The 23,726-nt window shown below is 38.2% G+C and overlaps 1 protein-coding gene across 4 annotated transcripts in view; it reads left to right on the top strand.

Moving 5' to 3' along the window:
* The window catches only part of SLC44A1 (solute carrier family 44 member 1), a 195,727-nt gene that overhangs the window by 139,745 nt on the left and 32,256 nt on the right, over positions 1–23,726 (top strand). For 2 of the 4 annotated variants that reach the window (XM_057720148.1, XM_057720149.1), the window contains exons 14-15: positions 6,244–6,480; positions 7,972–8,277. In XM_057720148.1, the coding sequence (XP_057576131.1) occupies positions 6,244–6,480; positions 7,972–8,262 (528 nt within the window). In that variant the 3' untranslated portion in view covers positions 8,263–8,277. Of the gene's footprint in view, positions 1–6,243; positions 6,481–7,971; positions 8,278–11,004; positions 19,046–23,726 lie in introns of those variants that run through there. The other 2 variants (XM_057720150.1, XM_057720151.1) reach the window with 2 other exon arrangements.

Below are 23,726 nucleotides of genomic sequence, written 5' to 3'. Positions count from 1 at the left end.
GTGCTCACCAGGACCCAGGAGGAAGGAGCAGTGACCCCATAGGAGACTGAACCAGACCTACCTGCTGGTATTGGAGGGTTGCCTACAGAAGTGGGGGCAGCTGTGGCTCACCGAGGAGACAGGGGCACTGGCAGCAGGGGTTCTGAGAAGTGCTCATTGGCGTGAGCCCTTCCAGAGTCCACCATTAGCTCCACCAAAGAGCCTGTAAGCTCCAGGGCTGGGTCGCCTAAAGCCAAACAACCACCAGGGTGGGAACACAGCCCCACCCATTGGCAGGCAAGCAGATTAAAGTGTCACTGAGCTCCACCCACCAAATCTGATTAAGGTTTTACTGAGCTCCACCCACCCAGCCCAACCCACCATCAGTCCCTCCCATCAGGAAACACCCACAAGCCTCCTAGATAGCTTCCTCCACAAGAGGGCAGACAGCAGAATCAAGCAGTATCAGCACTATTTCATCTTGTGGAACTGAAAATCACAACCACAGAAAGACAGAGAAAATGAAAAAGCAGAGGACTTTGTACCAGATGAAGGGACAGGATAAAACCCCAGAAAAACAAATAAATGAAGAAGAGATAGGCTCCCTTCCAGAAAAAGAATTCAGAATAATGATGGTGAAGATGATCCAGGACTTTGAAAAGAGATTGGATGCAAAGATCGAAAAGTTGCAAGAGAAGTTTACCAAAGACCTAGAAGAATTAAAGAGCAAACAAACAGAGATATGCAACACAATAACTGAAATGAAAAATACACTGGAAGGAACCAATAGCAGATTAACTGAGGCAGAAGGACAAATAAGTGACCTGGAAGACAGAATGGTGATAATCACTAATGCGGAAAAGAATAAAGAAAAAAGAATGAAAAGAACTGAAGACAGCCTAAGAGACCTCTGGGCAACGTTAAAGGCACCCACATTCACATTAGAGGGGTCCCAGAAGGAGAAGAGAGAGAGAGAAAGGACCCAAGAAAATATTGGAAGAGATTATAGTTGAAAACTTCCCTAACATGGGAAAGGAAATAGCTATGCAAGTCCAGGAAGTGCAGTCAGTCCCAGGCAGGATAAACCCAAGGAGAAACATGCCAAGACATATAGTAGTCAAATTGACAAAAATTAAAGACAAAGAAAAGTTATTAAAAGCAACAAGGGAAAAATGACAAATAACATACAAGAGAACTCCCATCAGGTTAACAGCTGACTTCTCAGCAGAAACTCTGCAAGCCAGAAGGGAGTGGCATGATACATTTCAAGTGATGAAAGGGAATAACCTACAACCAAGAATACAGAGACAGCAATATCAAGCAGTATCAGCAGTATTTCATCTTGTGGAACTGAAAACCACAGCCACAGAAAGATAGAGAAAATGAAAAAGCAGAGGACTTTGTACCAGATGAAGGGACAGGATAAAGCCCCAGAAAAACAACTAAATGAAGAGGAGATAGGCACTCTTACAGAAAAAGAATTCAGAATAATGATAGTGAAGATGATCCAGGACTTTGAAAAAAGACTGGATGCAAAGATCAAAAAGTTTACCAAAGACCTAGAAGAATTAAAGAACAAACAAACAGAGATATGCAACACAATAACGGAAATGAAGAATACACTAGAAGGAACCAATAGCAGATTAACTGAGGCAGAAGGGCGAATAAGTGACCTGGAAGACAGAATGGTGATAATCACTGATGCAGAAAAGAATAAAGAAAAAAGAATGAAAAGAACTGAAGACAGCCTAAGAGACCTCTGGGACAATGTTAAATGCACAAACATTCACATTATAGGGGTCCCAGAAGGAGAAGAGAGAGAGAGAAAGGACCTGAGAAAATATTGGAAGAGATTATAGTTGAAAACTTCCCTAACGTGGGAAAGGAAATAGCTACCCAAGTCCAGGAAGCACGGAGCGTCCCAGGCAGGATAAACCCAAGGAGAAACACGCCAAGACATATAGTAGTCAAAGTGACAAAAATGAAAGACAGAGAAAAGTTATTAAAAGCAACTAGGGAAAAACAACAAATAACATACAAGGGAACTCCCATAAGGTTAACAGCTGATTTCTCAGCAGAAACTCTACAAGCCAGAAGGGAGTGGCATGATATATTTAAAGTGATGACCGAGAAGAACCTACAACCAAGAATACTCTACCCAGCAAGGATCTCATTCAGATTCGAGGGAGAAATCAATAGCTTTACAGACAAGCAACAGCTAAGAGAATTCAGCACCACCAAACCAGCCTTACAACAAATGCTAAAGGAACTTCTCTAAGCAGGAAACATAAGAGAAGAAAAGGATCTACAAAAACAAACCCAAAACAATTAAGAAAATGGTAATAGGCACATACATATCGATAATCACCTTGAATGTAAATGGACTAAATGCACCAACCAAAAGACACAGACTGGCTGAATGGATACAACAACAAGACCCATATATATGCTGTCTCGAAGAGACCCACTTCAGACCTAGGGACACATACAGACTGAAAGTGAGGAGATGGAAAAAGATATTCCATGCAAATGGAAATCAAAAGAAAGTTGGAGTAGCAATACTCATATCAGATAAGATAGACTTTAAAATAAAAAGTGTTACAAGAGACAAGAAAGGACACTACATAAAGATCAAGGGATCAATCCAAGAAGAAGAGATAACAATTATAAATATATATGCACCCAGTATAGGAGCACCTCAATACATAAGGCAAATGCTAACAACTATGAAAGAGGAAATTGACAGTAACACAATCATAGTGGGGGACTTTAACACCCCACTTACACCAATGGACAGATCATCCACACAGAAAATTAATAAGGAAAAACTATACCAAAAAAAAATCCCCCAAATCTTGTTTCTTTGCTTCTGTGTGAGAATTATTTTACCTCTATTTGATAATACTTTTTATGACACTAATTAGTTGTTCTAGTTGACAATTTAATCTGGCTTTGATTAATAAAAAATGAAAATATGAGTTATTGTTTGTAGGTGCTATTTCATTCATAAATAAAATCTTTCAAAACTTGAGTTCCATGAGGGAAAAGGGCATCATAAATGCAAGATTTATAATGACAAAAAAAAATAACAAAAGAAACTAGTTTTGCCAGTCACTATGTTAAGTGCTTTCAGAATGCTTATTTTAACAATTAGGGGATGTATGTCCTATCGTATCTCTCTTAAAGATGGAAAAACAGTCTCAGAAAGTTAAGTGAACTTGCTTAGAGTCAAAAAACTAAGAAGTTCTAACTCTGATTCAATCCTGCATCTTTCCTTCTTCTAACATCCAACCCTGTGTAGGATCTCTTCTACTGCGTCACAAATAATTTATCCTTTAAAACAAGTGTCTAAATCTTTAAAATCAAACATCCTATTACCAAAAAATAATTTGAGCACATTTCCCCAATATATTTACATTTACTTATTAATGACATATGTATAGCTTTCACTAGTATATGCTTTAGAAAGTGAGATAAATTTTAAATATGAGAAATACAAATAGAAGTCCCAGGTGATTCTCTTGAACCCTCCTTCGGCTGTGTGTACTCCACCATGGAGATCAGCAATACAGAACAGTACTTTTCTTGTAGACTGTGGACTTTCTAACAATCACCAGGAGCACTTTTTTTAAAAAAAATAAATTTATTTATTTATGTATTGGCTGTGTTGAGTCTTCAATGCTGCACATGAGCTTTCTCTAGTTGCAGAGAGAGGGGGCTACTCTTCATTGTGGTGGCTTCTCTTATTTGTGGAGCACGGGCTCTAGGCATGTGGGCTTCAGTAGTTGTGGCACATGGGCTCAATAGTTATGGTTCACAGGCTCTAGGGCACAGGCTCAATAGCTATGGTGCACGGGCTCAGTTGCTCTGCGGCATGTGGGATCCTCCTGGACCACGAATCGAACCTGTGTCCCCTGCATTGGCAGGCGAATTCTCAACCACTGTGCCACCAGGGAAGTCCACCAGGGGTACTTTTAAAATGAATATTGCTGAGCTTCATCTTAAATGCAACCAGTCAGACTCTTTGGGGGCAGGCCCAGGAATCTGCATTATTCACAAACTCCCCAAGTGATTTCCAGCCCCCCAATAGTTGGAGAACCATTAGTGTATGCTCTGCTTGAATGAGTGCATGATACCCTTCCATTCTGCTGGGGAGTAATTATTGCATTTCTTTGACTTTTTAAGCTGTGTCACTAATTTTTGAAGTTGTTTCTCAAATGACAGTATTCTATCTTAACAGTTTTTGTCTCTACATCTACTTTGTCTGAGCCACATCTTCTGCCTATAATTGACTTTAACATTTCAAATGTGGTTTAACTTTTAGTGGTGTAGAGAGAGCATAAAGCAGCTCAGTTCTCCCCTAGGGTGGATGTAAAAACATTGAAGAAGAGTATGAGAAATAGCTCATTCAAAAATTGAAACAGAAGATTGAAAGAAAATGGACCTAATTAGCTATTTGTGGACATCACCCCAGAAAATAAGTCACTGTGAGAGAAGATTCATAAGTATATTGCCACAAAAATGATGGTAGGGGAGCAGACCCCGATTTGCTCCCTAAAATCATCTGAGAGAGGGGTCCATTTATAGCTTAACCAGTATCTCCTCTAATGGATTATAATTCCTGGTTAAGATGATGGTGAGTGAGAGATACTTTGGTGTTAATAAATAATGGGGGAAAGGCAAAAGAAGAATTCCCAGACTCCTGTCCCCAGCACTGGGCAGGGAAAGGCTGCTGTGGTTCTAGAGAACTGTTTCTTTTTCTTATTATTTAAAGCTTGATGCTAGGCCAGGTAAAGGGCTGAGCACGAGTGTGGCTAGGATTCAGTGTAACCTGTTACTGAGATGTATCAGTATCCAAGTATTTGCTGAATTTTTACCTGGAAAGAGCACTGGTGTTGGCATCATAAGACCGTTTTTTGAGTGGTATCTGCTCTTTATTCTACTCTGTGGCGTTGGGCAGGTTGGCCAGCCTCTCAGCATGTTTCCCAGTCTATAAAATGAGGGTGATAATGTTTGCCATAAGCCATTCATAGGGTTATTGAAAAACTGAAATAAAAAGTATTAAAAGAAACAGACATTGACATTATCTTCATGGAGATTATATCCTGTTTACTCAGGCTGCTTTTTGCTTTGCTTATTAAGGCTAGATCAAGCCTAACTTGAATACACCATGGCTTAATGAACCTTTGTCTAAAATAGAGACATCGACAACTGTTAGAAATATGGAGATTTTCAGATTGATTGTTGTCCTTCGAATGGAAGTCTAAGGGCTACGAAATTTTTTTTTAAGCTCTTTATTGGAATATAATTGCTTTACACTGTTGTGCTAATTCCTGAGATACACCAAGGTGAATCAGCTGTATTTATGCATATATTCCCATATCCCCACCCTCCCGCGACTCCCTTCCACCCTCCCTGTCCTGGCCCTCTAAAGCATCACCCATCATTGATAAAAAAAAAAAAAAAAAAAAAAAAAGTATTAAAAGGACCACAGAAAATTTAGTGCTGCATGTGCAGTGATGAAGCATCAGAGTAGGTGGTTCTTGACAGTGAGCAAATGGCTATTTCTTTTATTTTTGCAGCATGAATGTGTTTGGCAACCTCTTTCTTCACAAATAGTCCAAATCAACACTTCGTGGCAAATTATATTAAATTTACCACATATTGTATGTGAAATAAAATGTGAAACAAAGAAAAAGCTCTTAGGGATGTTTGTTGCAGCATTATTTATATCTGAAAACAATAATGTCTCCAAGTGTAGGAGAATGGTTAAATAAATTTTAAATCACCCATAAAGTGAAAATATGTAGCTGAGTATGTATTTATCAAACATTTATGATACATAACTATTAATGAAGAGCTTTTAATGATTTGTTTATATACTATGTCATATACGTAAAAATGCTTAGAAAAAATACATAGCAATACCCTGAAATGTCAGTGATTTTCTTCTGAGTGCTATGAGTATGTATAATTTTTCTTCTAAAATATGTATGCATTTATCTTAAAAATTGCCACAGATACAAAGTAAGTGAAGTCTTAGGGAACACGCATAGCATTTGGAAAACTTGGTTATTTTTAGCATCAACAAGGGTGATATTCTACCTGGGTATTTATGGATTATGTATTCTAATTTGAGGTGGAAGGGACTCATGCAACCATCATGTGTAGATGGTAAAGAGGATTTTAAGTCTGCCAACGATGAAGAAATAGTAGTTTCCTGCAGGAGGTTGTTAAATGTGGTCTTTGTTCTCTCTGCCTCAGGTGCTGATAGTCTGCAGCACAGGCTTGGCTGGGATCATGCTGCTCAACTACCAGCAAGATTACACAGTATGGGTGCTGCCTCTCATCATCGTCTGCCTCTTTGCTTTCCTAGTCGCTCATTGCTTCCTGTCCATTTACGAAATGGTAGTGGATGTATTATTCTTGTGTTTTGCCATTGATACAAAATACAATGATGGGAGCCCAGGCAGAGAATTTTACATGGATAAAGTGCTGATGGTAAGTACTTCAAAGGCCCTCTGCTGTTTAAGAGTAAAAATAGTAATATAAATATTTTGTAGAACATTCTCTATATTTAATTCCCATTATATGAACCTGAGTAATTCAGAATTAAACCTAGAGCACTCATGAATGAGGTTTGTCTTGGGGCAATCAGGGAAGAAGACCCTCTTGGCATGCATGAGACCATTTCAAATCCATCCAGCTAGAGCAATATCCCGTTAATACTCGTGAGTTCACACTATTCCATACAGCTCTCCCTGTCTCTGCAGTTAGATGGACTTGAATTGACTTTTTTTTAGCCCTTGAACTGGAACATTGGACCACTGGTGTTCTACGTGCCTTTTCCTGAATCGGCTCAGAGACAAAAAAAGTTTTATTTCCCAGGTTGTAGTGCCTACCTATATTTCTCCATCCACCACCTTTCCAAATATTATTGCTGTCAGCCCTGTTAAAACCCATTATCCTAAGTATGCCAGGCCAAGTCGAAGGAGTTTTGTAATGAATACAGGTTATCAGCCCCATGCCTGATAGATGGCATCATTTTCCATTAGTCCAAATCTGAACCTTTACACAGAAATTATGTTTATTACACATTATCTCTTTTACTAAGAAGATCACCAACTACATTTTGGACATTTTCATCATCTCAGTTATAATCCTAACTGATTATTTTCATAATGGAATTTTACTTAGGAGCATTGCGTCTCTCTTGTGATTAAGCCATTTAGAAGGAGAGGTTTGTTTTTGTTTTTTAAACCACTGATGAAAAGCAGAGTAAAAAATACAGTTTTTCAGATTTTAGTTTTCTCTGTAAGAATGATGAGGATATTGAATGAAGAAGTGCTCCATAAACTTTGACAGGATAGAAATGTTTCCTTCAGGGCATAATCCCATTTTAACGACTTCTGACCACCAGTTCTGGTTGTTACTCCCTGTCTTCCTGCTTTATGGAGTAATTTCAAGGCCAGATAGACATTTTTTTTTAAAGTAGCTTATTTATGGCTTTGCTAAAAAACAGTACACTATGCTTAGTAGTATCAATGCTTTCTTGTACCTCCTAGGGTTATTTTAAAAAGGAGGCTTATAGAGTAAAATGCTGTTCCATTTAACCTTGATATGGAGAAAGTAAAGCAACAAATAAACCAATGTTCTAAGTAGGGGGAAATAATCTTTTCTAAAACACGAAAGGTATTTTCTCTTCCAGATAGAACTAACATCTCTTTGAGCCACGGTTATCACAAGAAATGGTGGAAAAAAAGATTTGATATCAAAAGATTGCAGTCCATCCTCCCCAAATTTAGCTGCTCTTGTGGGTGGTACCAAATATTACTTATTGCTATGTGTTTTTTTGGTTTTTGTTTTCTGCTGTGTTTTTAGGCCATCCATTTACCATTACTGAGTAAAAATGTAAATACTCTTTAGAAATCATCTACCAGCTAACGTCTGAAAGGACCTAAGAATTTATGTAATTTGGTCCCTGTTTTGCAGGAGTTTGTGGAAAACAGTAGGAAAGCAATGAAAGAAGCTGGTAAGGGAGGCGTTGCTGATGCCAGAGAGCTGAAACCGATGGTAGGTGGAGATGAGGAGGTGGCCGCCCTCCAAGAATTTCACTTTCACTTCCTCTCTCTGTCTCTCTTCACTGACTGCACTTCTTCAGGAGAAGCTTTTGTGATCTGTATCACGCAGGACGTGCTGCTCTTTCTGTTTGTGTGTTTACCCATCACTTGGATGGCAGAATTCTTGTCACAACTGAGACCACCTTCTGTAAAAGTAAGCTGAAAGGAACAGTGTTCATGGCAGGGCAGGGGATATTTTTGTCCCTGAGGTAAACTTGCAGTTTCCATCTTTTTCTTTTTAACCGTCAGTGTTTCATTTTCATGGGACGGGACTGAACATTTGGATGTGCACTTGAACTGACGGTTTAATACTTACCATTTTAGAAGTGATGATAGCAATTCCTTTCAACTTGCTGAAATTCATGTCTTCCCCCCTTTTTTAATATTGGTTTGTTTTTGTTGCTGTCTTTTCTCCTTTGCTGACTTTTTCTTCTGTTGCCTGGATTGTACTTTCTTTGTTTCTTAAGCTATTTTTCAGTAGCAAACAAGGCTATTTCCTTCAGTACCCAGATTCCCACTCAATAAGACAATCTGGTCTTCTCCAGCCTCAGCTTAATTGTGAGAAAGATAAATTATCTCTGGTCAGCGATATATATAACCACTCTCCTTTCATTTGAATACAGTAACTTAAAGTTAATTAGTATAAGAAAATCCTGAGTAGCTTTTCCTATACATATTCTCACCACTGCATAATGACAGATGTCTTTAGCTATATGGGTCTAATTACTGCTTGATTACAAATGTATTGTTCTTAAATAGCATGTTTATTTCAAAATATTATATAATTGCCTATGTCCTTAAACACTTAATTTAAAATAATGTGCCTTCTAATTGCATATAATGTCCAAAAAAAGGTGAGATGAGGACTCTTCTTTCTTCTTTATACTTTAATAAATGGTTTGAGTTATAGGTGTCCAACTTAAGAAATATATAGTATAAAACAAGCCCACTTAAGTATGGAAGAATAAAGGAAATGGGTTCATTGCAGAGTGAAGGGGGTATATGTATATGTAAAATAACTGTATGTGCAACCTACATTAAAGCCTCAACAGAATGTTTAGATATAAACTCGTCTCTGTAACCCCGTCCAGTGCCTACTTTTGGTGTTGCTCTTGATAGCATTGATGATGATAAAGTCAAAACTTCAGTGTTTATACTCCCAAGGCGCAGGTCACTCTAATCATAGGTAAAAGGATATAGAATGGCCATTAACTCTTATTTTTAAGTGTGCATCAGCCAGAACGGGATGAACAGGGAAGAGGCACTAATCACCAGTCCCCCCTGTCCGGCTCCTTGCCTCCCTGCCCTTTCTTCCTGCATCCCTCTTATCTCACAGGGGCTGGGGGGATGACAGTGAAAATTCTGCCAACCCTGAGGTGGCCTGGAAAAACGAGGAAGGTTTCCTTCTTGCCACTGCTTGGTTGTCCTAATTGTTCAGAAAATAAGGTTTCAAACCTCAAACTTTGAAGAGACATATAAAATCTTGGAAATCAGCCTTTCCCCCCTTTTCTGTCTTGCCAGTGGTTGAAGCTTACATTAAATCATTCTTTAGTAATAAACGTATAACGAAAGGGAGAAATAATTAGAGATTTAGGACTAGCTACTTCCACCATGAATTGGCCTGTATTTCTGTATTACTCTTGAGGGAAAGATAGCTGAATTATGATAGACCAGAATGCAAATATACATTCTCTTATCTAAACCCCTGATTCATAGGTATTAATACTAGGAGAATTGCCTAGGCCATGTGGCATTCTACCAGAAGCCAAAAATGTAGAAATTTTTTTCCCCCTAATATTACTTTCAGCTTTAAATTAATATCCCTTAATTCAAACACTGCATTGAAATCTTCATTCCACTTTTCCTTTTATTTTATGTTGTTCATCGGTTCATTGCTTGCAGATTAATGGCAAAGCCCTCTGCCGTGTCCCCAAATACATCTTTTATGTGCGTTGTTTTTCTGGTGCTTTGGACATTGTAGCATTTGATCTCTAGGAATGATGTTTTAAGTGGTTCAAAAAGTCCCCAAGAGAGAAGTGTGAATTGTTGCTCACAGGTTAGTTACATCTTTTGAGCACATCAATACCTCCAAATCTCTCTCTCACAGGATGCATGGTAAGAGTTGACCCCTACTACCATCACCATCTTGTGTGTGTCCCTAAAGAATTACCTGAGAAATTCCCTCCTAAGGTTGAGGATTGGTAGACTTTAGGATTGCTTATTTGTATTTGCTTAGTTTAATTCACATTATTGCCTTAGATGAAAATTCTATTAACAGAGCGTCATAACTATTTTGCTGCATCTGTAGAAACAGTGCTGTTCGAGTTCACTGTCTGTCTCCTTAACAGGATAGTTTAATATAGGGTTTTTTAAAGTCTACAAAATAATGTCCAGAAAAATGTGGTTTAAATTTTTACTTTTAACAGGGTATCACTAAACTAAATACAGGTACTTCCAGTTTTCCTCTTAGACTTTTCTTTTGAGAGAGCCTCACTTGTTAAGGAAACTTTGAAGGTTTGTAAGGTCTTTCTATAAATCTTTGATAATTATTTTAGAAAAACTTACCAAATGTGATGTAGAGGTTTAAGAAAGAGACATTCTGGCCATCTGCTTGCTGTCGTACAGGAGAAACCTACAGAGAAAATGGGGGGGAAAACCTGGGCACTATAGCAACATAGACTGGAGAAGAATTCTCTGCATATCTCAAAGGTGACCCAGAGGGAAGTGTGACTTTTCAGCAGTCTCAGGAATTTCAGCCCCTGGAATTTAGGTTCAGGGGAGATGGATTCTCAATCCATTTTGCTTTATTGCTGTTTGTGACCCTCTGTGTATTTGTAACATCATTCATGATCTCCTTTTAATGGTAATTGACTAAGATTATACTCTGTATGACTTTGTTTTCTAGGCTTCGGGAGCAAGTTCTGCTTGAACCTAGCCGACCGTTATGGAACCCATTGACATTCCAAAACAATATATACACATAACTATGTATTTGTGTGTGTGGGTGTGTGTATATATGTATATGTATATACACACACACACATAATCAGCCAAAATCAGAGAAAAGGAACAGGGATTTAATACCTTTTTTATGCTTATTTTTGTCAAACATGTACTCCTTTCATACGGGTGGCTTTTACAAGGCAACTGCCGTCATTTAATGTTTTCAATTGTAATTGTCTTAATGGAAATGTTAAGATTCATATCTGATTAACATTTTTAATAACTTAGAGGAGATTTTAACTTTAGTTATTTAAATTAGGAAAAATTATTGTACCGAATTATCTGTCTAAAGTTTATTCAGGGGTGATTTCCCTGATGTGTGCATAAAATCAAGACCTTATTTTACTGATGCATAAGTCCTAGTGGGATGAGACTAGGCATATGCTTTCAGGTAAATAAGGACTTACTCCAGTCGGTTTTCCCCAATCAAAGAAGCCATGTCATTTTCCTTTTAGAAACATACAAGTGGACCCAATATGGGAGTTTTCATAATAGCTCATCATTTGTCAGCCAATATTAAAAAGTAACCAACTCCTCAGGTATTTGTAGTTTACCCTAATGCTTCTATAAGAGAGTAGGTAAAAAAGAAAAGGGTAGATAATCTTTCTTATGCAAACTTTTTTCTTATATTTTGTCTTTCATTTTGACGTTAGTAGCATCCTCCACACATTTGTGTGCCTGATTTGAAAGGAAGCTGGGGCACCCAGCAAGTTTAGCCTTTAAGTATCTGTATATTGGTTTGCAGACTAAGCAATGCTGGAAGGAATAAAAAAAGGGAGAGAAACATGGAACACAAAGCATTGAAAATTCCGGTGCTTGGGCTTCTGTTTCAGAGGAACTTCAGTGGCTTAGGGCTAAGTGGCCATTTTATTCAAATGCTTGCTATAAAATCTGAAAACATACTGGCAGGTGCTCCTCTCCTTGCAATTCATTATGTATCCAGAATTCTACAATGTTTAACTGAAGAATTAGTTAATGTTTTGATCCTCAAGTGTTGAACGTTCTTTGTGTTTGGGGATGGGTTTTGGGTTTGGGTGGGTTTTTTAATTCCTGAAGCTTACCAGATATGAATGGCTAATATTCCATTGTTCTGCTTATTGTAATGGTGAATGCTTTAAGAAAAAAAAGTGTAATTTGCTAAGAATAATTCATGATCTGTTTATGCGATAACTCCTTTTTGTTACAATTTTTTTAAAAAAAGCTATTTTTGTTAATGTAAAGTAAATATTTCAGAGCAGATTTTTTAAACTTATTGCACTAAATACAGGCTCTGTACAAAAAAAAAAAAAAAGCCTCAGCATTTTATCATTCCACGGAAGGAGAATTTTTTGAAAGAAAGCATTGCCTCCTACCAGAATTAGACAATGAATTAGACCAGTATTATGGAAATGCACATAGTTAATGTCACTAGGGCTTAGTAAGCAGCTGTTTGCTAATGTGCTTCCTTTCAAAGGGTTGGACCTTTAAATTGCTGCAAAAGGTAAATCATATTTTTTTTTAAGTATCCATGTTCTTTAGCTAGGCTAAAAGTTGCTAAATGCCTCGGTTTCTTTTCAAAGCTCATGTAATATTTCTGATTTTTTCAGAATATTTGCAATAAGAGTCTGAAATTTTTTTTTTAAAGAAACGAGCTCATGTCTTGGCAAGATCACAGAAAACAACATTGTGAGAGTAGCTATTTTGAAAAAATAATTCTCCAGAGGTTAACATCTAACATCCGATGTCACTAAACGGTATCATTGTACTCTTTTCTATCATTCGAAATGGAATAAATATAATTATGTAACTAACAATTATCCAAATAGGTGAGAGAGCAAATCATGTAAGAAACTTCAGAGTACCTTCTGTTTCATAGCCACACAGATTATGGACATTAAGACACATTGGGAACTAAATTTAGGATTGGCAAAAGTCTGGAAGATGGGTATCAAAACAGAAGACATTCCAAGAGCTAGCTATTTTAGGAGGTGTCCCTCCAAGGTGACCTGATGGAAGTCTTGAGTTTGGAAATTAGGTTCTACTCACTCGGATATCCCAGCACCATGGACTGTTGCTGCTCCCTGTTCCATAAACTCACAATCTCAGCTATTTGGAAGCCACCAGGAATGCTTTCTAATTATCATTTGCAACTAGAACTGTAATCAGAAAGAAATTTTGTATTTTTGTATAACTTGATTGTGTGCCATTTTATATAACAGGTCCTGTTTTACAAATAAATTTTGTTTTACTAACATTGTGTTTAGAAATTATGATCTATGTGTAACCATGTCATTTGAGTTCCCAATTAATTGCCAGGCTGTTTCCCCTAAGTGGATATGTGTGCCGTATGAGTAGATATATGCAGATATGCATATATATTACACAGGCACACACAGAGAGATATTTGATTTATAGAATATCACTCTGTCATGAGCTTCATTCCTTGATGCATTTTAGAGGGCCTCAGAGAGGCTTCTAGCAATATTCGAATGTTTTGAGGTTATGTTTGGATAGTCCTGCTGCTGCTTTCATTCATCGCGAGTCATTCTTCAGCTAGCTCTGCCTTCTTGCTGTTCGCGCACTGCCTCCATCTCTGCCCAAGTGAGGAGAATAGATGAAGGACAAAAATTATCTGTGAAATGTGGCTACCTGAATAGTTTTATAAACCACTGACTGTGTGTGGTGGTGTTTGTCTTGTTTCTGTGGTGGATCTTCAAAATTGTGTTCAGGATGCCTGTTTCCAGAGTTACAGTTAAGGTCCTCTATTGTCAATGGTAATCACAGTGAGAAGAGAATCGTGACCACTGCTGCCATCAGAAAATTAAGGCTCTGGTGCCTCCTGGTTTAGATTTTCTAGGCTCCTGCCTCAAGAGTAAGCTCTGCCGTAAGTGATACTCCTGTCTCAATAGTAAGGTCTGCTGTATGTGATATTTCAGTATAAATCCAAGAGACCCATCTTCTGTGGGAGGCTTACCAGTACGTTAGGTAAACATTAGGAATTTTAGCTAGAGCCCTGAGATTGTCTAATCCTTGCACCGATGCGCACAGCTCAAAGCAGGTTATTCCTTTAAACCATTTAATTCAATGTGTAATGTTTAAGGATTAAAGCTTTTATCCTATCCCATAGCATAATTAAGTGCTAAGTTACTGCAATTTAAGTAGCTTAACTGTGTGTTGGTCCCTAAACTTTTTCCATAATGGTTGAGGAGGGGGCACTCACTGAGTCTGTTTAAAAATTAAGCTGGAAATAAGTTTTTCCTTCATGGAGATGCTCCATTACTCTTATTTTGTATTTTTTCAGCAAAGGGCATTAAGCTGCCAGTTCCCAATACCACTGACCTTGTTATCTGCCAAGGGTTCCCGTACCTTCCCAGGGCAGTTTCAGGATTTCACTCCTGAAGGGGGATGGGGGAGATGACCCCTTCCTTGATTGTGGTCCTGAGCCACTTGAAACCAGAGTAATGCTCCTCCCACCCTCTCCCTTAAAACAGCTGCAGAAACTACAGGCACCAAATAAATATTCATGAGGCCATATTAGTGCCCTTAAGGCCCCAACCATTTCCACCAAATACCACTACTAGCTGATAAAGGCCATTTCAAGAGGTCTCCTGGCCTTCAAAGTAGAATTCTGGGGTCAGTTCCAAAACTAGAGCTGCCAATTATGGTGACCTGAACGTTTTATTTTATTTTGATCAGTAACCTCACTTGAATTTTTGGAGTTTCCAATAGCCTTAACATAGCCTCTGAGAAGTTTCCTTCAGAAAGGTCTTTCTAAGCTTTCACCTTTCAATAAGTTCTCTACTGCTTTTTTTTTTAGCCACTACTTAAAAAAACAAAAATGAAATCCTCAGAGTGTGGAGGCTTCTCAGTGCATCTGCCACAGTTAATTTCTGTATTCTTTTCACATATTCCATCTGACAGATAAAAGTGCACTATAATGGCTTACCTAGAGTTGTTAAGATGTGGTCTGTGAATATATATTGGAAAATTGTGGGTTCATAAGTAAATGCATAAAGCAGAGCTTTGTGTGTTATATATTCACAGTGTAGAATGCATTTTGCTTTAAATGCATATTCATGTATCTTTGGGTACGAAGGAATACATGTTAGCCCATTTGAAAAGTAGGCACTCTTCATATACCATGGCTGCTTTCAGAATAAGCTCATCTTTTTAGTGGCACATAGCCCAAATTGTGGAAAAACAGGACCCTTGAATGTGCCAAGAGAAAATATAAACCTAGCAATCTTAGAAAACAAAAGGCTAAACATGTTGTGTACACCTAAAAATTTTAAATAGCACACTTTCCCCCATTCACATTTCATAAACTTGAGTCAAATTCTTATTCTCCAAGCTTTAACTTAAGAGGAAAATTTTAATCCAAGGTTTAAATCTTTGAAGATATCTTTCTTATAAAAAAAACTTCAGTGCAAAATTTTTAAATTTGAGAATTTCTGTGGAAACCTTTTCTATGGAAATACTATTAGTACCCTTTTTTCCTCCATATCTCCTTGATTTTTATATATGTATAAAAAGACAAATGATGCTTCCATTTCAATATCACTTGAACAGTTATCACTTTTCTAAATTAAATGAGCAGGATTTAAGTTTGATATTTCCTAAAGGAATTCATTAGTAAATTTGTGGAAAAGACATGCAATTGTTAAGGACCCAAATATTAGGCTATTTTACTCAGTTTTGATACTCAGTTTTACAACATAAATGATTGAGGAATAAACACCCTAGACCAGGGAATTCAGAATAGTAAAGCTTTCAGGTTACTCATGGTCTAATCAAGATCTAGCTGACCATGAAAACGTTGGAATTTCCAAATATTTCAGAAATGTTTCCCTTTTATTTGCTAAGACCCGAATTTAATATTTGATATTCAAAAGCAGGTTCTGAATCTTTTGAGGGGACCAAGGGCCCCTTTGAGAAGCTTATGAAAGCAATGAACTATCTTTCTCTCAAAGTCACATAGCCTACCTATGAACATTTAAAATACTAATAATTTCAGGACCCTCAGACTGCCAGCCTCCACCCCACCCCCATACCCTCAGGGCCTAATGAAAACAAGTCAGAGGCTGCTCTAAAGTTGGTTTGATAATATACTTGGAAATGAAATAGTGATTAGGCCTCCATTGAAGATACTTTTAAGATGCTACTTACCAATTTCTGACCTGCAATCATCTTTTTTTTAATTGATGTATAGTTAATTTACTATGTTGTGTTAATTTGTGGTGTAAAGTGATTCAGTTATATATACTTTTTCTTCATATTCTTTCCCATTATGATTTATCATAGGATATCAAATATAGTTCCTTGTGCCATACAGTAGGACCTTGTCGTCTGGAATCATTTTTATAACTTGAAAACTTTAATTTAGTACCAGCTTTGAAAATAGAAACCACACTAATGTGAATGAAAAACAGGATGATCAACACTGAATCTTCAAGACAGTAAGATTTCTTTCCTTGGAGGTATGAGGGTAAATTTTTGACAAGGTACCAAGTTATTTGCAGTGGACAAGAAAATCCAAGAAGAAATGAATAGGGAATCCCTGTAATTATCCATCTACCAAAACCCTAGATTCTTTATTATTGTCGCTCAGATGTGACATCTGTGGCATAGTGTTATGAGTAGATTGCTGTCTAAAAATATTATCTTGGTCAGCATGACCGAGAAGATGATCATAAATTAGCAAACTCACTGTAAGTCCATAGCTGACAAAAAATTTTAGTGGCAAGTTGGAGGAGCAGGTGCTGGGGGGAAGAAATTCAGAAGTTGTTTTTTTACCTGCATAAATCAGGGAGATGTTTCCTCCTGATTTGAATGTTTTCCAGTAACCACTAGAGCAGCCTTGGACCACTGCCAATGGGACTGTGCCTCCACTCCCCACATCCACCTCACCTTCCTTCTTTTGGATTTCTTCACATGTACACCTTGCTATTAGGTAAGGATGCTGAAACTATATGGAGTGTTCTCTGGGCCCTCGAAAAAGCAGGCAGACATCCTTAAAGGAGTTTGAAGTTTTTTTAAGATTTGATTCCAGTGGGTCTTGACTTATAGTCAGACATCAAACTATTACCTACATTTTCAAGCTGAAGAAAGCAATGGAAGTGTCATAATTGGCTGGTGAAGAAAATAGAAAAGTCAGCTCCCTTCCCCACCCCACACCCCCAGAAAAGCTCTATTGAACCTTCCACAGTAGCAAAGGGAGAGACCATGGGTGGAAGTTCCCATTTTGGGTGGAAAAGGGCCTAAGTCCAGTGTAAGTATCTATATTTGATAATGTCTTCTTGTCATAGAAGTGTATGACCTGAAGGGAATGTCTTGACTTTCACATAGGAATCTGATCCACCCATCCCATCTGCTAGGAAATTCGTTTGAGTTAGTTATTTTTTGAGGAATACGTATTAAACCATTCCATGCGAGTAAAATGAGCATTGAAAAGAAGACTTGAGGAATGAATGGGCGCAGGACTGAAGTGAACTTCCCACCAGCATCCTGCAGACCATTCTACCTGCCACTAGAAAATGTGAGCACTTCCTTCATTTACCACATTGATCATTAGGCCAGATTTTTTTTCAAAACTTGTGTGAGGTAATTCACAGGAATGAAACAATACTAGGACAGCTTTGGGACTGATGATTGGAGACAGAGACTACTGAGTAAATTTTCCCCATCCTCTGGGTTCTGGCAGTGTGCTCCCAGAACTTTTTGGCCCTCATATTTTGGCTAGTTTTAATTTTCAAAGACACCACAGGGGGAAAATTACCTTTCTTCTACTATATCGCCTTAGTGCTTCTAGATTATTTTGTTGTTGAAGTTCTCTTGATTTCTTCCATCCTACAAAAGGGTACTGGGAGCTCCATAATGAAGTTTCAGTTATACTGTCTCAGAAGATTCTTGACCATTGAATGCACTTCTAATAGATCTTGTACCCAGTGAAATAAATTCAGTGGGTTGTTAGCTGATTTGATTTGTTACAGCTAACACAAGAGTGGGGAGAAAAGTTTGGAGGGCACCTAACAAAATGACAGGGGCTCTGGGAAAACAACCAAAGACAAAAGCATATCTTCTAAAGACCAAAGGTCCAACTTTAAGTACTTTCTGGCACAGCCTTCCTGAACTGCTGAGTTTAGCATAGGCTCCTAGAATAAAGCAGCCAAGTTTTAAAGATCAGTCAACACAAAGGGACCTGCTCTTCATCTCTCAGCCTCTGAGCCTCACATCCAGGGTCAGATCCCGTCCAGTGTATGGGGTGATTTGAACAGAAAACGCCCATCAGTGTGTTTCGACATCTCACTGCTGTGTAATCCAGCATGAGAAGTATGTTGTGGTGCCACATATTTTTCAGTCTGATTCCTTTTTTGTCTTTTTGGTTTTGTTTTGTTGTGCCTTTTGCATCCTATTTCATAGTGTCAAAATGAATTTTTGTATCATGTTTGGTCTTTGTCCCTCACAAACTGTAGGATCATGGTTAAGCCTTCCATGAATTCCCTGGTTCAGGATCTTTTACCTTAGCATTATTCTGAGTTTTTTCCTTATTGTTATTTCTTTATTACAGTGTCATTACACTGTATTCAGGTGGGGAAACAAACATGTCGGTGCTTGAACATGCCCCACAGACATGGTTGTAGCCTTGTGGTATTGGTGGCTGTCATTATTGACACAGTGCAGACTTTACAGAGTGTTGTGCTCTCAGAGGACTTTAAAAATATGTATATTAAGCAATTAACTTTCTGGAGTTATCAAATCTTGCTGGGCAATTAACTTCCAAGGGCTCTGAATTGGATGGAATTCCATCTGGCTTCAGAGTACAATGAGCCTATATAAAATGGAGCTTTGAAATGTTTTCCTTGTGCAGAAATATGAACTAGAAAAAAAAAGTGCTGATCTGATGCTAAGTTTTCTGTGTACTGACTCAGTTACCAGAATTATAATGAAAACTGTATTTTAGTCTAACAAATGTATAGAATTTTTTATGTAATAAATAAAATTTTATAGGAAAGAATGTCATCGTCTACTGTGTTGTAACACTTTCCCATGTCCAGGGTGGTGATAGTGTAGGGGAGGAAAGATAATTGTTCCCCCTACCCTTCTGAGTTCTTAGCTGAGACTCTGTAATAGAAGACAGATGAAGAAGAGGAAAACACAGAAGTTTATTGACATGTATACCTCATGCATACGTGTGAGATATCCAGGGAAAAATGGGTAACTCCTCTAAGTGGCTTAGAATTCACATTTAAATACTATCATAATAAGGAAAGGGGAGAGAGAATGTAAGCCTCTTAGGGGAGAGTAAATGATTTTTTAGGAAAGATGAATGAGCCCTTAGAAGAATAGATGGGTGGCGTGATAGCTTCTGAGAAAGTGTGTCTGGGTGTGGTATTGACTTCTAGTCTCTTCTCCTGTGATGAGTCAGTCTTTCCTGGTTGATGAAACTCCTGAGAAGGGGATTTATGACATTTGAGTTCTTTTTAGAGAATCTAAGGAGATAAGGAGAGTTCAGAGAATGCCTCACCCTGCATTTGCTGTTGTTCAAGTGCCTACAGCTCAAAATAATAAAGCGGCATTTTTTTGAGGAGGCATGTCCTGAACTCCTGCAGTCACATTTGGGGGTGGCATATTCTGCTGCTGTGCAACAGAAAGTGATTGTGGGCAATGTCTTGTTTTCAGATTAGGTCAATATGCTGCAAGGGTGCCCTGGAATTTCCCAGCTGTTTCTTTCCAGCATCTCTCAGCATGCTCTAGGATCCCTGAAGGATGAAACATAAATGTACTAAATAAAACCTAATTTCCGAAGTACAAAGTTCACCCACTGCCTAGCCAGGCTTCCTAGCTGGAGTCTGAGTCAGTCTGTGAATGCTAAGGTTGCAATTGAATTCAGTCATCAGGCAGAAGGGAAAAGCCTGTTAGATAACGTTTACCATGGAAAACCCTCGTTGCGCGTGGTGTGCAGTGCCCTGCACATAAATTGAAGCCTGGATCTGTGCTGAGTTGGTGAGTTGGTGAAACCGGTGTGCCGTAATTTAAGCAGTAGCTGTGCCCCCATTACAGTTTGGAAAAATCAAGCTTGTTTAAAACTAATCCTATTTTAAATGATACTGGGGACTAAGAAAGGGGTGTTCTTAAGTGGAAGACCTTTTGCAAGACCAATCAGTCTCCCCCAATTTGTTTTTTAATTTTGGATTTTTCTCAAGAGGCTACTGTACAGACTGCTTTTTATTAGCAAATGTGAGTAATGCCCAGCTCATAGCCCTAGTTATTTATCTATACCAACTTGCCAGAAGAAGTTGTTATAGAACATTTGTGAGGAGTCCTCAGACACTACTGCTGTTTGAGTTACTGAAGAATGTTAACCAATCTAGACTATTCATTCTTTTTTGGGGGATGGTCCTGATGCAAATTTACACAACTCCCTGTTACATAGACCCGCTAGTGATTAAAGAGCCTGTGAAAAGCCTCACATCTGAAAGGTACCCAGATATATTTTCTCTTTGTTTGACTGTGAAAAGTATAATCTGTATTCAATCTCAAATTTTAGACAATAAAGACACATCTAGAGGGTCTCTTTGGAGACACATACTGCTTGTGCACTCTAGGATAATGTGTAAGTTGTGATTGAAATTTCAGCTTCAAATAGTGGTCAAAGCTCCTAGAGGTGTTGAAAGGTTCGGAAAGAAGCTAGCGTCCTAATGAGGCCCTTTGGCCTCCTATTTTTGACCAGATGCTGTGGAACTAACCCACAAGGCCAGGCCTCTTCAGATTATTATTATTATTATTATTATTATTAGTTTTTGCAAGTAGCAGTGAAGGTAAGGAATACTTTAATATGATATTGTGCCTCCTTTACTGTCCAAATCCTGAGAAAAATAATTTTAGAAGATGTACCTAGGTTACATTCAGTATTCCAGGAAACAGCAAATCTAAGCTATTGGACCATTTCCTGGGCTTATCAGCAATTTCAATAGAAGTCTTAAAGCAGTCTAGGTAGTATAAGCTCCCTGGCCAGGTATGTCAGACCAGAGAGGCAGCAGTAAGGAATTGCCTTCAAGGCAAAACAAAAGGGCTTCAGTCAACCAAACTTGTAATGTAACCTCACAGTTGGAGACAGGGTATGAGGGGTTTGTGTTTGGTCTATTTTATCTGCCAGAAGGGATTCTCCCAGCTTACAACAAAAAATTTTAACCCAAAAATTTTTTCAAGAAATTTTTTTCTAAAGCAGGCGTGTGAAAATTGAGAAAAAGGAGATTAACTGTATAAGAAACCCTAGGCTGCACATAAGACTAAACTCCAAGTTTTCTGTCAGTCCCACGAAGAGGAAATCAAGAAAGGTACATGGTTTTAAATGTCTAATAAAAGGAATATTAAATAGAACTTCAACAGTAGGGACTGGGCAGTCATTAAAAATGTTGTCATCCTCCATGACTTGAAATAATGTCTGCAAAATAGTCTATGAAAAAGGGGATAAAGCAGTATTTATAATATGTAAAAATCAATATTTTATACATTTTTAAATGACTGAAGGTATAACACATGCTCTCTTAACCAAGTCTGGGCACTAGTAGTTGATCAGTTAATTGAAATTTTTGGTTAAGGAGGAGAATCATTATAAGTGAAATACTTTTTAAAACTACAAGTAAATAATCATTGACCAAGCTTTGACATAGGTATTAATTCTATTTATGAGTCTTTGAGTCCTCTGAAGTTGTCTATTGTCTCTTTTGGCAGCATTAAACATACCAGTAATGTAACCACCAAAAAAAGTAATAATATGAAATACTGACTTTAAAATGGATTAAGAATTTAGGGAAGCTAAATAATGAAGCAAGCTGAGTACGACTCCTGGATTTTTCCTTCCAATGTTTATAATTCTCATGCATGCATAATTTGAGTAATATTTTTAGTATCTTTATGGAGTCTTTCCAAGGCATTCAACTTACTTTTCTTAGAAATTACTCTCTTCATACTCATTTTTATCAATATACATAGTATTTAAATAATCATACCATTTGAATAACCACTGCACCTGGCATAACATGTTGGAGTAAACACACCTGACTCTTGGTAAGCACTGTCCGCTGATGCTGAGAGCAGTGCACAGGCCCCTCTCCCGGACCACTCAGCCTGCTGTGGGCGTCAGTCAGCACGTTCTACAGAGGACTGGAGGTGTCAGTTAATCTGGCAAGATGGTTACGTGGAAGTCAGCTACCACTCTTTCTACATCAAAATGATAATTGTGGTTGTCTCTGGGATATGACATTAGGGTAACTTAATTTTTTTCTTTGCTTATCTGTATGTTTTAAATATTCCTCTATAGTTCTTTTTTAATTGAAGTAACCTCAAAATTTTTTTACATGAAATAATATAATTAAGGTAAAAAGCAAATATTCAGGTAAGTATAATAAAATGACTGTAAACCCATGTGATAATAGGCCAGTAGAGTAGAAGAGAAATTTCCCCAAATTCTATTATTTATAAGAACTTAGTAAGAGCTAAGGCTATACCTCAAATGAATAAGAAAACAAGAATTCATTTAATAAATGGTGTTTAGGACAATTGGCTTTCAGTTTGAAAACAAATCTAAGTCAAATCTAAATAGATTAAGGAATTTTTTTTTTAATTAGACAAGGGAAAGGTCAGAGGAAGGGGTGGAAAGGACTTAAATGTAGAAGAATTAGGGGGGAAGAAAGAAACAATAGACAGATGGGAGTTGGTGAGGTCCACGTCTCATACTCTGGAAAATGTGATGAGTGAGGCCTGTTTTGAGTGCATTTACTAAGTGTCTCCAGCAGCCTTGCTAAGTGTGTCCACTTCTGTTCAACAATCCTTTCCTGAGACCGCCTCTGGTCAGTAGGATTTATATTCTGGGGACTCGGTGGTAAACATTCACTCCCTGATCTGAAATAGCTCACCGCCTAATGAAAGGAGAAGATGACAGTGAAGGTGCTTCAAGAGCACACAGGGAGGTGTTGGGTTCTTAGGAGAAGCTGTCTGAGCTGAGTCTTGAAGGATGCGCAGGAATGAGCCACTTGACGAAAGGCCAGGAGGGAGGAAGGGAGAAGATTCTATGCAGAGGAATAGCGCGGGCCATCATGTAGTGAGGGACATGAGGAAACCTCAGTCTATAGAAAATCCAGACCCAAGAATACGTGGATAGGTAGGAAGAGGTGACCCCAGAGAGGATGTGGGAGTTTTGCACGTGTGTTCAGACCTGAACTGAGAGTTGTCGAGAGCCTATGGGAGACTTGGGAGAGAGAGGGAAGGGGGTCGAGGGTAGAGGAAGATTCCTCTGGGAAATTTACAGACCCGGTGACTAATTAGGTCAGGGTGGGGCGGGGGGGGGGTGGTGAGGATTGTGGAGGAGTACACTCAGCGTGGGGTGTGCCACTTCTTCATTTAAAGATAGGGTCTTGCTCCAGTTGGTCAAGTTCGTCCAGGCTCTGAGTCTCTGATTCAGTAAGTATTGGAAATGTTTACCTTTTCTTCTCAGTGCCGTCTGATGCAGAAATCTCTGTAATGATAAGAAGAAGCCATTTGGAGAAGAGTTTGAGGCCCTGAAAATATTTCTCTGTGCCAACAAAATTTTTTTCCACTCCCTGATGAAGGAAATCTACCTAATTTCTGATTTTCATTTAAGAG

This window comes from Hippopotamus amphibius, chromosome 2 (genome assembly GCF_030028045.1).
Source record: "Hippopotamus amphibius kiboko isolate mHipAmp2 chromosome 2, mHipAmp2.hap2, whole genome shotgun sequence".
Lineage (NCBI taxonomy): Eukaryota > Metazoa > Chordata > Mammalia > Artiodactyla > Hippopotamidae > Hippopotamus > Hippopotamus amphibius.
This window is presented reverse-complemented; position numbering and strand designations above follow the sequence as displayed.